General features: G+C 37.1%; 1 protein-coding gene across 1 annotated transcript; it reads left to right on the top strand.

The window, feature by feature from the left end:
* The first annotated feature begins 6,401 nt into the window (after positions 1-6,401).
* LOC143039693 (uncharacterized) lies at positions 6,402-11,861 on the top strand. The gene is made up of 4 exons (XM_076209931.1): positions 6,402-8,679; positions 10,873-10,941; positions 11,392-11,481; positions 11,718-11,861. The coding sequence occupies exons 1-4, from the start codon at positions 6,715-6,717 to the stop codon at positions 11,844-11,846; spliced, it is 2,253 nt and encodes a 750-aa protein (XP_076066046.1). The 5' UTR covers positions 6,402-6,714; the 3' UTR covers positions 11,847-11,861.
* Positions 11,862-13,958: the final 2,097 nt, after the last annotated feature.

The following is a 13,958-nucleotide window of genomic DNA, read 5'->3' as shown; positions in this document are numbered from 1 at the left end:
GTATTAGACTTTCACCACTAAAGACTAGAATGTATTTTCTTAAACAAGAAAAAGAAAATGGGTAACTTTGTAAAAAAAAAAAAAAAAAAAATCCAAGATGGTGAAGGATCTGGTAACATTATTAAGGTCCCTACTTTCAATTTGATGCAAACAGAATAACATAAAATACATAAGGGCTCAACCAAAATACACACACACACACACACACACACACACACACACACACACACACACACACACACACACACACACACACACACACATATATATATATATATATATATATATATATATATATATATATGTATATATGTATATATATATATATACATATATACAAATATATAAATATATATATATATATATACATATATATATGTATATATATATACAGTATATATATATATATATATATATATATATATATATATATATATATATATATATATATATATATATATACCTAAGGCTTTTCCCCCCTTATAAGGGAGGTAGCCAATGAGCTATGAAATATAATTTTTCAGTCATCTTTGTTCCATCCAGTCCCGTCTCATTGCCTTCATTTCGCCCCGACCATCCGCGCCATCTATGAACGTCCATTGGAAACATATTTCGCACATCCGGTCGACTCTGTCGTCGATGAACATTTCTCAGAAACTTTTAGGCCTCAAACGTTTATATAAATTCTGGTCTAGGTATTTTAGTAAACCCTTTAGATTTCAGGAGTTTTAAATTTATCATTATTAGTAACTTTAACATTTATAATTATTATTACCGTAAAATTATACTATTAGTGCATTTGAAACTTAACATTGCTAGTTTCTTCTATAGTTATTATTATTAGTACCTTCTAAAGTTTCCACTATCCAGGGAAGAGGAGAAGGTATCGCATTTCCATGATATTTATATTCCTTTTCTTGGTGTATGGACAGGAGACTAGGACTCTGAATAAGACTTCAAATTTGCGTCTAAATGCGTTAGGCCTAACCTCTCTCCAGAGGATCAAGAAGTACCTCTGTAAAAATATCTAAAATCAGACCAGACTCGTTAACAACACAACGAGACAAATAGCTATCCTTATCATCAAACGCCAGATGAGGCTCCATTGCCATGTGGCTTACTTCCCAGACGATGACCTTGCTCTTAGGGTCATCTCCGAGAGAGTGAATGAGAATCAGAGGTGCACCCACATTGGTCGTGGAAGTATCCGACAAATCGTACGTACCTGGAGACGGTGAAGATTACACGGGATCCGGCATGGTGGCTTTCCAAGGATAAATGCAAGGCCAGTAGGAGGTGGGTGGGTGTGGCTATGATCTGTTATGGTGTTTGCGTACCTTAACTGACAGAATGTCACAAAAGGGATAGCAAGAGTAAAATCTGACAATAATCTACGGGCTGGTTCCGCCATGTTTTGTGTTAATCGAACGTCTTCCACCAAAATGACATTCAAAAATGAAATAATTTGCAGGATTTATCATTCCTAGAAAATGTTTCAGTCCTTCATAATGAAAAACTACAAAACAATTTAAAATTATCAGATTAGTTTGTTCGTATTGTTGCGGGCTTGCTTGCAAACAAAGCCTTGACCTGGTGTTTCCCGGCGTCGACCATTAGCTGGCATAGTTGACACAACGTGGGTACGCCTATGGCACAGCGTGGGTACGCCCAGTGCCAACAACAGCGCATGCGCGGAGGTGAACACTGTCATTGTCTATGCATTATTTTAGTTAGCTATGTAGCTAGTTCCATTTATTTTTGCTGAATACTCTTCAGGGGTATTACATTAATCCATGTGTGGCTTGTTATGGTGCTAGTGATCACAGAGTGTCCTATGAATATATCTTACGTTGCCGTATGGTGACGTCTGGCATCTCTGTTCACGCTGACCCCTGTTCAATCGGCGTGGGGTCGGCGTCACTCCTTACTTTTACCTTGACCCGAGCGGTCATGTCTCACCATTTCTCCAAGTATTGTATACTTTAGTTTTAAGTTAATTCTAAGAAATAGGCTTTAGCTAGGTTGTTGGTTGTGATGTAATGCACTTGTATTATATATTAATTTGATAATTAGATATAATTGAAGTTAAATCACCCTTTTAATCAACCCCCCCAGTGACAAGTAGAGTTCATTGTTGTAGTCATTTACCTAGACTGCAACAGTATCTATAATGTTGTGCATATAACAGTAAAAATAAAATTCACTTTGGAAGTAGGTAGAAACAACTTCGCCAACCGTGTAGTTAATGAATGGAATAAACTTCCTACACAGGTAGTGCAATGTAGTCCAGTTTGAAGCTTTAAAGATCATTTAGATAAACGCCTAAGCAAGATGCTGTAATGCTTATAATTAATTTTATATTATTTGTTTTTGTTTTGTTATCATTTGTCTGTTTTGATTTTCATTTATTATTAATTATATGTCAATTCATTATTATTTACTTTTTACCTGTTTATCATTTAACTATACCTATGCATTTATTTATGCATTTTATTTGTTATTTACCTTATTATAGTTTTTATTTATTCATTTATTATTATGATTTATTTTTTCGCATCCGACCTAGATATGGACCAAAAGGTCTCCTGTCGGCATGCTCCGCCTTTGTAATCCTTTGTATCGCTAACAGTACGTTCTTGTGATGTGAGCGGTTTTGGTCCCTCCCCATTGTAGAAAAGCGAATAACTATGAAGAAATGGATAAGAATATAGTTTCTCATTTGCAACTTTAGGATTAGAATTTTAAAAATCTAATAAAAGTCAAACCTGCCCAATATTTTCTACATGTAACTCATAAATTCGCTGTTTCTAACTTCTAAAACTACTTATTCTAGTTTCTGAAATTACAGCTATTGCCTAGTTTTAGCGCATAAACTCATCTGTGAGCTAATCAAAAGCCGAGACTGGTCACAAAATTCTTCACTTTCCCAGAAACCTTTAGACCTTAAAGTCTTCAATCAATACTGCACTAGGTGTCTTCCTAGCCCTTAAGAACCCAGGGGCCGAATTTATAAAAGATCCGAACCCTAATTTATAAAAGATTCTAACCCTAATTCATAAAAGATTCTAACCCTAATTTATAAAAGATCATAACACTAATTTATAAAAAGATCCTAACACTAAATTATATAAAAAAAATCTAGCCCTAATATATAAAAGATCCTAACACTAATTTATAAAAGATGATCCTAACACTAATTTGTAAAAGATCCTAACCCTAATTTATAAAATATCCTAACCCTAATATATAAAAGATCCTAACCCTAATTTATAAAATATCCTAACCCTAATTTATAAAATATCCTAATCCTAATTCATAAAATATCCTAACCCTAATTTATAAAATATCCTAACCCTAATTTATAAAAGATCCTAACTCTAATTTATAAAAGATCTAAACCCTAATTTATAAAATATCCTAACCCTAATTTATAAAAGATCTTAACCCTATTTTATAAAAGATCCTAGTCCTAATTTATAAAAGACCCTGACCCTAATTTATAAAAGATCATGACCCTAATTTATAAAATATTATGACCCTAATTTATAATATCCTAAACCTAGTTTATAAAAGATCCTAACCCTAATGGCGGAAATTTGACCTAAATCCCGATGTTGGCGACCTAAGTGCTTATGTCTAGCCATAACTTCAACATTATGGAGAACTGATTTAGGTAAAATCTCCGCAATTTTGAAGATTTATGTATAGACTTAGGGGTTAGCATCTTTTATGAATTTGGCCCCAGAATTTCTCCCTCAGCAGAATAAAATCGTTTGACTGCAGCCAAATATTTAAACCCTTTAGACTCCCCAAAAGATTTCCCCTTACCTGAGTAAAAATTGTCTGACTGCAGAATAAATATACAAATGAATTAAAACAGTCAAACGTAGACAATGCAGTTCTTAACAATGCAGTGTCACGGAGCCTTCCTTCACTTGAATAAAATCATCTGGCGGCAGACAGAAAGAAAACGGACGTCGATTGGTAATGGATGACGTCACTACGGATAAGATGAATATGTAATCAATGTTGATCATTATCAGTTCGTTTCAAGGCCGTTGATAAATAAAGATAAGACGAATGTGCAAGTTATGTCCTTGGGAGTTCATCCGTGTGATGAAAAATCGCCTTATTCTTCTTTTAATTAGGAGACTATTTTCTACTTTTAAGTTTTAGTACTTCGCATTCGACACTCTCTCTCCACAAAATATTCGGTTATGATGATATGCAGAAGTAAAAACCTTGTTTAGGATCACTCAAGTCTTATTTTAGTTTTACGGTTTTGGTAGTTGAAAAACTAATAAAGATTTTGCACCCTCCACCCTTGCAAATTTGGTTCCAGTGACGTCATCAGTAAATCTGAAGAATACCTGAAAAAAAACGGAATAAAACAAATAAATGCATAAGTAAATATGATACAAAAATGTGCGGAATGGCAAATAATTACTTAAACCAATTAGATATTCAAGAAGATTTAGATAAATTACAGCAATGGTCTGAAAAGTGGCTAATGAAGTTTAACACAAGTAAATGCAAGGTAATGCACATAGGTAAAAATAATGGTAAGTACGATTACAAGTTATTTGGAAATTCGTTAACAAAAGTGAATAGTGAAAAAGATCTCGGCGTAATTATCAGTAACGATCTCAAATTATCCAAGCAGTGCATTTCAGCCTCTGAAAAAGCAAATAAGATTCTAGGACTGATTGCGCGATCTTTTGACTTCAGAAGTCCATCACTCATTAACAAGCTATATATAAACCGTTAGTTCGTCCACATTTGGAATATGCTGTTTCCGTATGGTCACCGAATCTCATTAAAGACATTGACAGACTGGAAAAAGTACAACGGCGAGCCACAAAACTGATTCCAAATATCAAAAATAAATCATACGAAAATCGACTAAAACATGTGAATCTGTTTTCTCTAAAAAAGCGTAGACTCAGAGGCGACTTGATACAGGTCTTTAAAATTCTAAAGGGAATTGACAACATCGAAAGTGACAAAAATTGTACACTGAATGAGAATCAGACAAGGAACAATGGTCTCAAACTGTCCGGAAATAGATTCAATTTGGAAGTGGGTAGAAACAACTTCGCCATCCGTGTAGTTAATGAATGGAATAAACTTCCTGCAGAGGTAGTGCAATGTAGTTCAGTTCGAAGCTTTAAGCATAATTTAGATAATCACGTAAGAAAGATGCTCTAATGATTATCATTTATTTCATATTATTTTATTTATTCATTTTTTTTATCATTTGTCTGTATGATTCCCATCTATTATTAGTTATATGTCAATTTATTATTATTTACTATTTACCTGTTTGTTTATTATTTAACTATACCTATACATTTATGTATTTTATTTGTTATTTACATTATTATAGTTTTTATTTATTCATTTATTATTATTATGTTTTCGCATCCAACCTAGATATGGACCAAAAGGTCTCCTGTCGGCATGCTCCGCCTTTGTAATCCTTTCTAAATAAGTAAGCAAATGAATAAATATAAATCCTCTAAGCCAGTATTTCTCAACTCTGTTTCCTGAAATAATTCTTAAAGGTGCTTGAAAAGCCTGCTCTTTGTAGCAACTTTAGTCCCTGTCACCGGTTGTTAGGGTGTTGCTCTGCCCTAACCTGACTGCTCGGAGGGGTGAGGTCGAAAGATGATAAGAAATGGTGATATGTACCTTCACTCGCTGTCACATTTTTTCATTCAATTTCGTACTTTTTCTGTCTTCATCCGTCATTTTTATTCAGCTGTAAGGCTCACTCGATAGTGAAAAAGATCCTGACCAATCGAGAGCCCATTTGCTAAAGCTAACAAAAAGTATTCATCAAATGCGTCACTGAACTGAGAAGATTAATGGCGCAGATGCTTATCGATACTTTATTTGAAATTGTTCAACTGTTCACTACCAATATAATTATTAATTATACAAAGAGGCAACTGCTTGTAATTCCATCTACCTTTATATGATGAAATGGTCGCATTTGTTTATTATGTAATGTGATGCATTAGAGTCAATAACGTCGCAATACAATTCATTCCATCAAGTTAATTGGTAAGTAAAGACAAGGAAGTGTAATGTTTGCACGATGTAATTAGTTTATCGATCTTGTGAGTGGCCTTCACGTATACACACCATTTTAAAAGGAAATATATAAAATATTTACAGTTGGCTAATGCACTGCAGAACAGTTTGTGGTGCAGATTTAAACGTATGCATGAAATTGTGAATGGTTATGAGGGTAAAAGAAGGAAGACAGAAGATTCACTAAAACGGGGTTAGGTTCAAGACAGACTGCGCATGTCCTAGGCACAGACAAGAGACCGTAGTTATTCTGGAGAGCTCCATTTCTCTTCCACATGTCATTCGGTGTAGTTTATTGTGGATATAAATATAAACTTGTGTTTTAGTGGTTGTGTGAACAAATATCTTGCGCTATCGCCGAAAACGAGATTGAACTATTTTTGAAAACTTTGCATTGTATCACATCTCTCTACGAATTAATTTGAAAGGATTTTCAAGACCTAATAGGTTGTGAGACTCGCAAAATAATTGGTTTGATAATTAGTGTTTTGAATTATTACGTCATGTCGTGTTTGGGATAATTTTCCGTTACAAAATCATACTGAAAAAATTGCAGTGACCACGCTTAGCTCCTAAACGACATACTTTCCTTTCAGTCGCACAAAAAGTGATCAAAATATGGTTACAAAAGAACTTGGCAAATGGTTCCTTCGGGTGAAAAGTTCTTCTGGCTCAAAGAATGGAAATAAAGAAAAAGGGTTTATATCTCAAATATATCATAAGATGGGAACCCTTCTCTGTATCTTGGGGTACCAACCGCCCTCGACGAATCGAGGTGTCGAAGACAGTGAGCCGAAACTCTTAAGGTGCAGGAAAATCACTGCTACAGTAGCGAAGTTCTTCGAGGATTACTTCGATGTCGTGTGCGTCGCTTTGATCATGTACAATGTCTTTGCTGTGATGTGGATTACAAGCGTCATCCAGCAGGCGATGAGGAACCCTCTCCCGAAGTGGTTCGGGTATTGGAACTGGTTCCTCAGCATCCTCCAGTTCCTGTTCTACCCTTGCCTCGCTCCACTGTTCCTCCTTGGCTCCTGGGCCAAGAAGAAGGACCTCGTTGCTCTTCTTCGACGATGGGAGTGTCTAGAGACGTACGTCCAGGTCGACAGCGCCCGGATGCGTTCTTTCGCCAAGAGGATCTTCGGCCATGGGTTGCTACGTATTACTCTCGGCCTGGTCTCCTTCACCCTGCTCTCCAACCAGGGTCATGCACTTCTTCTCTTGAAGGAGGTAGGGCAGAGAGTCTACTTACTAGTGCACATGCCCTTCTGCTTTCTCACAGTGAACTGTCCCGATCTCCTTCTTCAGCTTTCTGTGTACGGTGTCAGTGTTGTGATGGATGGTCTCCACACCCGTCTTCAACAGATGGAGAGGGAGCTTAGTGCCATGCAGAAGAGGCAGATAGTGGTCCTCACTCTACCTGCAGGAGCAAGTACTTCACAGGAGGTACCGGCTACTGAAACTCGAGACCCTAGAAAAAGTGTTCCTTCAGTAGCGAGCATCCTCGTAGACAAAGAATCCTCAGACAAAGAAGTCAATAAGAACCATTTCTCGAACGTCACTCTAAGGAATGGTGACGCGTCACCCGACCACAGTACCCGGAGGAAGGAGACGTTCCGTTTCGAGTTGACCTCCCCGGTAACTCCCCCATTGGGAGGAAGAAGGCGTTCTCTTGGTGCCTCAGAGGTGACCCTATCAACGGCCCTTGTCTCCCCCGAAAGAACTCCTTCCCTTCACCCTTCGCCCGTGAGATCTCACCAAGTTTCTCCCGTCCGTGCTTCTGTCCGTGCCATCCACCCTCCACGTATCCCCACTGGACAGGAACTGAATAAAATACAAGGTAACAAACATGCAGTAGCTTCCATGCAATCTGATGTTGAGACAATTCAGGATGTTTTGAATCTGAATGATCCAGAATTAGAGGAACCAGAGGAGAAGAGGATTAAAACTACACTTAATGAATTTTTATGCGCTGGAAATTATAAAGTAGGTTGCAAGAATGTGACTACAGAAAAGGGGCGAGCGTGTAAGGACGACCAAGAAGTGAATGTTAACCAACATCGTCATTCCTCCACTGTTTGTATCGACAATATACCTTTGAATTCCTTCATGCATAATACAGAAAGAGATGGTGGGGAACTATGCCAAAAACTACTCGATAAATTTCGGGAAGACGAACAATACAAGAAAAAATCAAGTTCAAGAATTAACGAGCCTGGAAAAACAACGGACGTTACTAGCTTAGATGCATACGACGACATTACGTCATCGAAGGATAACTGGAATTGCATTGGATCAACTAACGCGACAGAGACAAAATCACTTACGAACTATACACGCCTTTATCTCGACATGTTAAAGGTTGTAGAAGCGACGAACACAGCTCTTTCTCCCTTTCTCCTGCTACAGATGGTCCATTGTATAGTTCTCACTACGGTGGGAATATACTATTTGGTCGCGGAGTTACTGAACGCCACAGTTGTGCCTGGTGCGCTGACAAACGTGGCCATTATACTACATCTATTTAATCTCATCCATTACTACTGCATCACTACAAACTACGGACATGAGCTCATGATTTGGGTAAGATTTACACAAAAATAATTTAGGAGTACGTATTGTATAGCTCAAAATTCAAATAAGTTATTACAACATATCTAAGAAGTAGATTTTGCTTGTTGATATTTTGTCAAAAGCTATACCATTCTACAAGCCGCAGTTTTCGTTTCGTGAATAATGTATACTTTTAAAACTATATTATTTATTTTATTTTTATGTGATCTTAATGGTTTTCAATACGAGGTATATTTTTAAGTTAAATACTGACTGTTTTGCCAAGTGGTCATATTTTTTAACTTGCCATATTGGGAAAAATTATCGTTCCTACTTTTAAAAATTTCGCTAACTCTAGGGAATACTTTCTACCATCAGAAATTATATTTTACCTGTATATATATATATATATATATATATATATATATATATATTATATATACACACACACATTATATATGTATATATATATATACATATATATATACACACACATTATATATGCATATATATATATATATATATATATATATATATATATACCGTATATGTATGTATATATATATATATATATATATATATACACTGAATGGTCCCCAGTACACAGATATTTATCTTTTTCAACCATATTAATTTTTCACTTTAATTCCATGCCATCATGATCTGTGTACTGGGGACCATTGTGTGTGTGTATAATAATTTCCCATGCGTACATACTACCAATTGCACTATCATAGCAGGGATGGGTTGAGCATGAATTTTTTTGTATATGTATGTAACTCGAGCATACAAATATAAGAAAAAATTCTCAACTTATATATCTCTCTTCATAGCGCAAAGGTTTAAGTCACTGTTCACTTGTTACGTCTCAGCTGGGTTCGAGTCCTTGGCTTGACTACGCATTAGTTTTCGTATATGCTTCGGTCGAGCTCCTTGTCAGTCTCGACGTGATGGCATGGAATTAAAGTGAAAAATTAATGTGGTTGAAAAAGATTAATATCTATGTACTGGGGACCATTCAGTGTGAGCGTATAATACTTCCCCACGCGTACATACTACCAATTGCACTATCATAGCAGGGATGGGTTGAGCATAAAATTCGTGTATATGTAACTCGAGCATACAAATATAAGAAACTGTTTTCAACTTATATCTCTCTTGATAGCGCAAAGGTTTAAGTCACTGTTCACTTGTTACGTCTCAGCTGGGTTCGAGTCCTTAGCTTGACTACGTATTAATTTCCGTATATGCTTCGGTCGAGCTCCTTGTCAGTCTCCATCGTAATGGCATGGAATTAAAGTGAAAAATGAATGTGGTTGAAAAAGAATATATATATATATATATAAATATATATATATATATATATATATATATTTATATATATATAATATATATATATATATATAATAATAATAATAATAATAATAATAATAATAATAATAATAATAATAATTAATAATAATAATGATGTACGGTTTATTGGGTATAGCAGCATTACTGCTGAAAATATACATCCTGCAAGAAAATAACAATGTAATACTATGACAGTGAGTAGACGTTATTACAAGCATACAAAAACTAGACAAATAAAACAGCAGGCTTAGTAATAGGTACGTAGTACAACAATGTAAATTCTAGTTGTTGATTAAGTCCACAAATGTCGGTATGGGCTCTTCTTATAGCGGTCGGTACGTGCTCTGATCGGCTTGATGTATGTATGTATGTATTTAGCAAAGTTCATCTAATTAATTGACTTATCAATAAAATCTATCAACAATCTTCATAATTATATATACCGGTCGGCACGTGCTCTGATCGGCTTGATGTATGTATGTATGTATTTAGCAAAGTTCATCTAGTTAATTGACTTATCAATAAAATCTATCAACAATCTTCATAATTATATATACTGGTCGGCACGTGCTCTGATCGGCTTGATGTATGTATGTATGTATTTAGCAAAGTTCATCTAGTTAATTGACTTATCAATAAAATCTATCAACAATCTTCATAATTATATACGACATTATTAACAATCTACTTCCTAATAGTAGACAGCATTCGACAGCGTTAGCGAAAGGTTTTAAAAGTCAGCCATGGTAAGGACCAAGTGGTACATTAAAAAAGAAAGAAGAAAAGAAAGATAAGTAAAAACAATTTTTTTGGAAACGGCGAGTTAAAAGATATTCAGGGGGATTGTAATTTCTCTATCTGATGTTGCAGACACGAAAGCTCAGAGTTACCCTGCAGACTATTCGACTCTACACAAAGTCGGCAGAAATCAAAGATCAGGTTAGTACAACGGTGGTGTTCATGATATATACATATATATATATATATATACATATATATACATATATATATATATATATATATACATATATACATATATATATACACATACACACATATTTTTGGAACTTGCTCTGAAAGTCAGTTTAATGTCAAATTCTCATACATATCCCAAAAAGAACAAGAATGGAAATATGCCCTGTATTTCATGTTTGCATGTGTAAATAATGTGAACATGCACGCACGCGCACACACACACACACACACACACACACACACACACACACACACACACACACACACTCACACACACATAAAAATACACATAAAAACACACATACAAATCCATGCCCCCTCATTAAAAAAAAAAGAAAAAAAAAACCGCTGGTCTACCTTATCCTGGTCTAATCTGCTGTGGTCTTTGTCGAATTTGCTTGGTCGGCCGCGAAGGCCAGCGAGATGAAAGACCTTCTGGAAAGTTCTCCGCTGGAGCTTCGCGCCTCCGACTTCTTTGTGCTTGGGAGAGGACTCGTTTGTTCGGTATGTACTTCGAACTGGAATGTTCTTCGTTCTGTTTCACTTCCAGAAAGGTTCCTCTTCTTCCCCCACCTTCCAGTTTGGAAACCAATGCTAGAAGGGTTAAATCCTTCCCATAAAACCCAAGCAGGTAGACACAATCCTGCAGGAACAAACCCTCCCAAACTGATTAATCTTGGAGTACCTGCCAGAGGACCTGTCTCCTTCAGGTTAATGAGGTCTTGTCCTTCACTTCGCAGATTGTGAGCAACGTCATCACCTACCTGGTGGTAGGTCTCCAGTTCTCTCTCAGCTGCAAGGATCCTGAAGACAATCGAGTCAGCCATTTTGACCAACTCCTCCGCCGATCGGCTGCGAGAAGTCTGTAAGGCAACAGGAATGGGTGAGTGCTGTGTGGGAAGGTGAGGTGCGGGGGAAAGGGGTGAAGTGAAGGGGGAGGTCAGGTGAGGGGAATGGGGGTTAGAAACGAGGTGCATTCTGGGTGTTTTTTAATTAAGATAGGTCTTGATAATCCATGTGAACAAGTTGCACAAACACGGCAAAGGAAACATGGACTGGAAGTGAAGCGTTTATTCCTGATGTTTCGTCTATTGACTTTCTCAAAAGAATGAGCTGCTTGCCTCTCATGGAGGTCCAAGAGAAGGACCACTACTCTCATATCGTAGGAAGGAGGGCAATATGGCTCAGGTACGTGGACGATGTGCTTATAATCGCTCCAAACAGGACGGACCTGGATGAGATCAGGAGACAATTAAATAGAGTGAATCCACAGATCCAATTCACTATGGAAGAGGAAGAAGAGAGAAAGCTCCCGTTTCTGGATACCCTGTTAATTAAGACAACTGAGGGCCTCCAATTCAGGGTTTACAGAAACCTACGAACCGTGACGACTTTATACACTCCCTGTCGGCACATAATGAGAGGACGAAAAAGGGGGTAGTCATGGGCTTCTTCCTACGTGCCTACAGGATTTGCAGTGAGGAATTCCTGGAGGAGGAGATCGAATACGTCTTCGCGGCCTTCTTGAAACTTGGCTACCCCAAGGGCTTGATCCTGAGATTAAGACGAAGAGTAGAAGAAATCATTCACGTAAGCAGGTTAAAAGAAAGAGAAGGCAGTGCCACCAACAGAACATCGTACATGGCGCTTCCTAACTCTTGAGAAGATAGAAGACATTACTAGAATGCTCAGGAGCACAGAAGTAAAAGCAGCGATAACATCGGGAACGAAGATTGGTGATATATTAAGAAGCGGAACCAAGATGAGAGGGAGTGAGGACAGCGTCGTGTATAAGATCCCATGCACATCATGCAATAAAGCATATTATGGAGAGACGAAGAGGGGGCTTAACACAAGGATCAGGGAACATAAGGCCGACCTCCGTCACCATAGGCTCACCAACGCAATGGTGGTGCATGTAGACGAATCTGGGCACCTCCCACAATGGAACCGGGCCGAGGTATTACACAAAGGTATGGATAAGACCAGGAAATCCATAGAAGCTGCATACATCACTACCCGTCCCAACATCAATAGTAAGGCTGGCAGCTTCACTTGGGCTAAATCCTCAGCGGGCATAGCGCTTCTCAACGGGCCAATCAGAACGCAGCGTTCTACGCTGGTATCCCCCTTGAGCCACCAAGCGTGTATATAAACTCTGCACAATCCAGTAAACAAAAACAAAAACTAACCAACATATCAAGTAGCAAGTGGGTCTGCCCCACATCTATTAAAACTCTGACTTCCTTCCATTTCCTCCTTTACCTCTTACACACACACACACCCTCTCCCCCCCTCCTCCATCTTACCTATCCTATCTTAGCTAGCTAGCTATGCTCATTCCTTTGAGAAAGTCAATAGACGAAACGTCAAGAATAAACGCTTCGCTTCCAGTACATGTTTCCTTTGCCGTGTTTATGCAAGATAGGTCTTGGACAAGCTCCCTCTTTCTGGGTGAGACTTGTATGGGAAGGATTACAAAAAATAAATATCAACCTCCAAAGAATGGAAAATCATCCTCTAAGAGACCTGCGAATGGGGTACTAGTAGTCCACAAAACACAATATGCCCAAAAACAAGTGGATTATTATATTTTTTGTATCCTCATGAATAATTTAATATAATTCTTGATGTCGCCATAAAACATCTTATCTCTTCTATTCTCATGCAAGAGCCTCTAGCCTTATCTATTCGAATATGATCTGGCTTTATCCAACACGGTGGTAATTTCTCTAGAAATTGTTATACATTTCACTAGACGACTTTATCTAATTATAATTTTCGGATTGTTGATCTTTTTTAAATAGGGTAATTGAGAAATCCCTATAGATTATTCATAAAATTCCTAAAAACCTCTAATTATGCAACCTAAAACAATAATCTCTTAATCTGAGATATCACTGTTCTACAAACTAATAAAGGAAACTCCAGATTAATAGTTCTGATTACTGTACCTTAGCTTGTATATGATATGAAATTAA

This window comes from Oratosquilla oratoria, chromosome 27 (genome assembly GCF_046742065.1).
Source record: "Oratosquilla oratoria isolate Oo_2021 chromosome 27, ASM4674206v1, whole genome shotgun sequence".
In the NCBI taxonomy this organism is placed as follows: domain Eukaryota; kingdom Metazoa; phylum Arthropoda; class Malacostraca; order Stomatopoda; family Squillidae; genus Oratosquilla; species Oratosquilla oratoria.
This window is presented reverse-complemented; position numbering and strand designations above follow the sequence as displayed.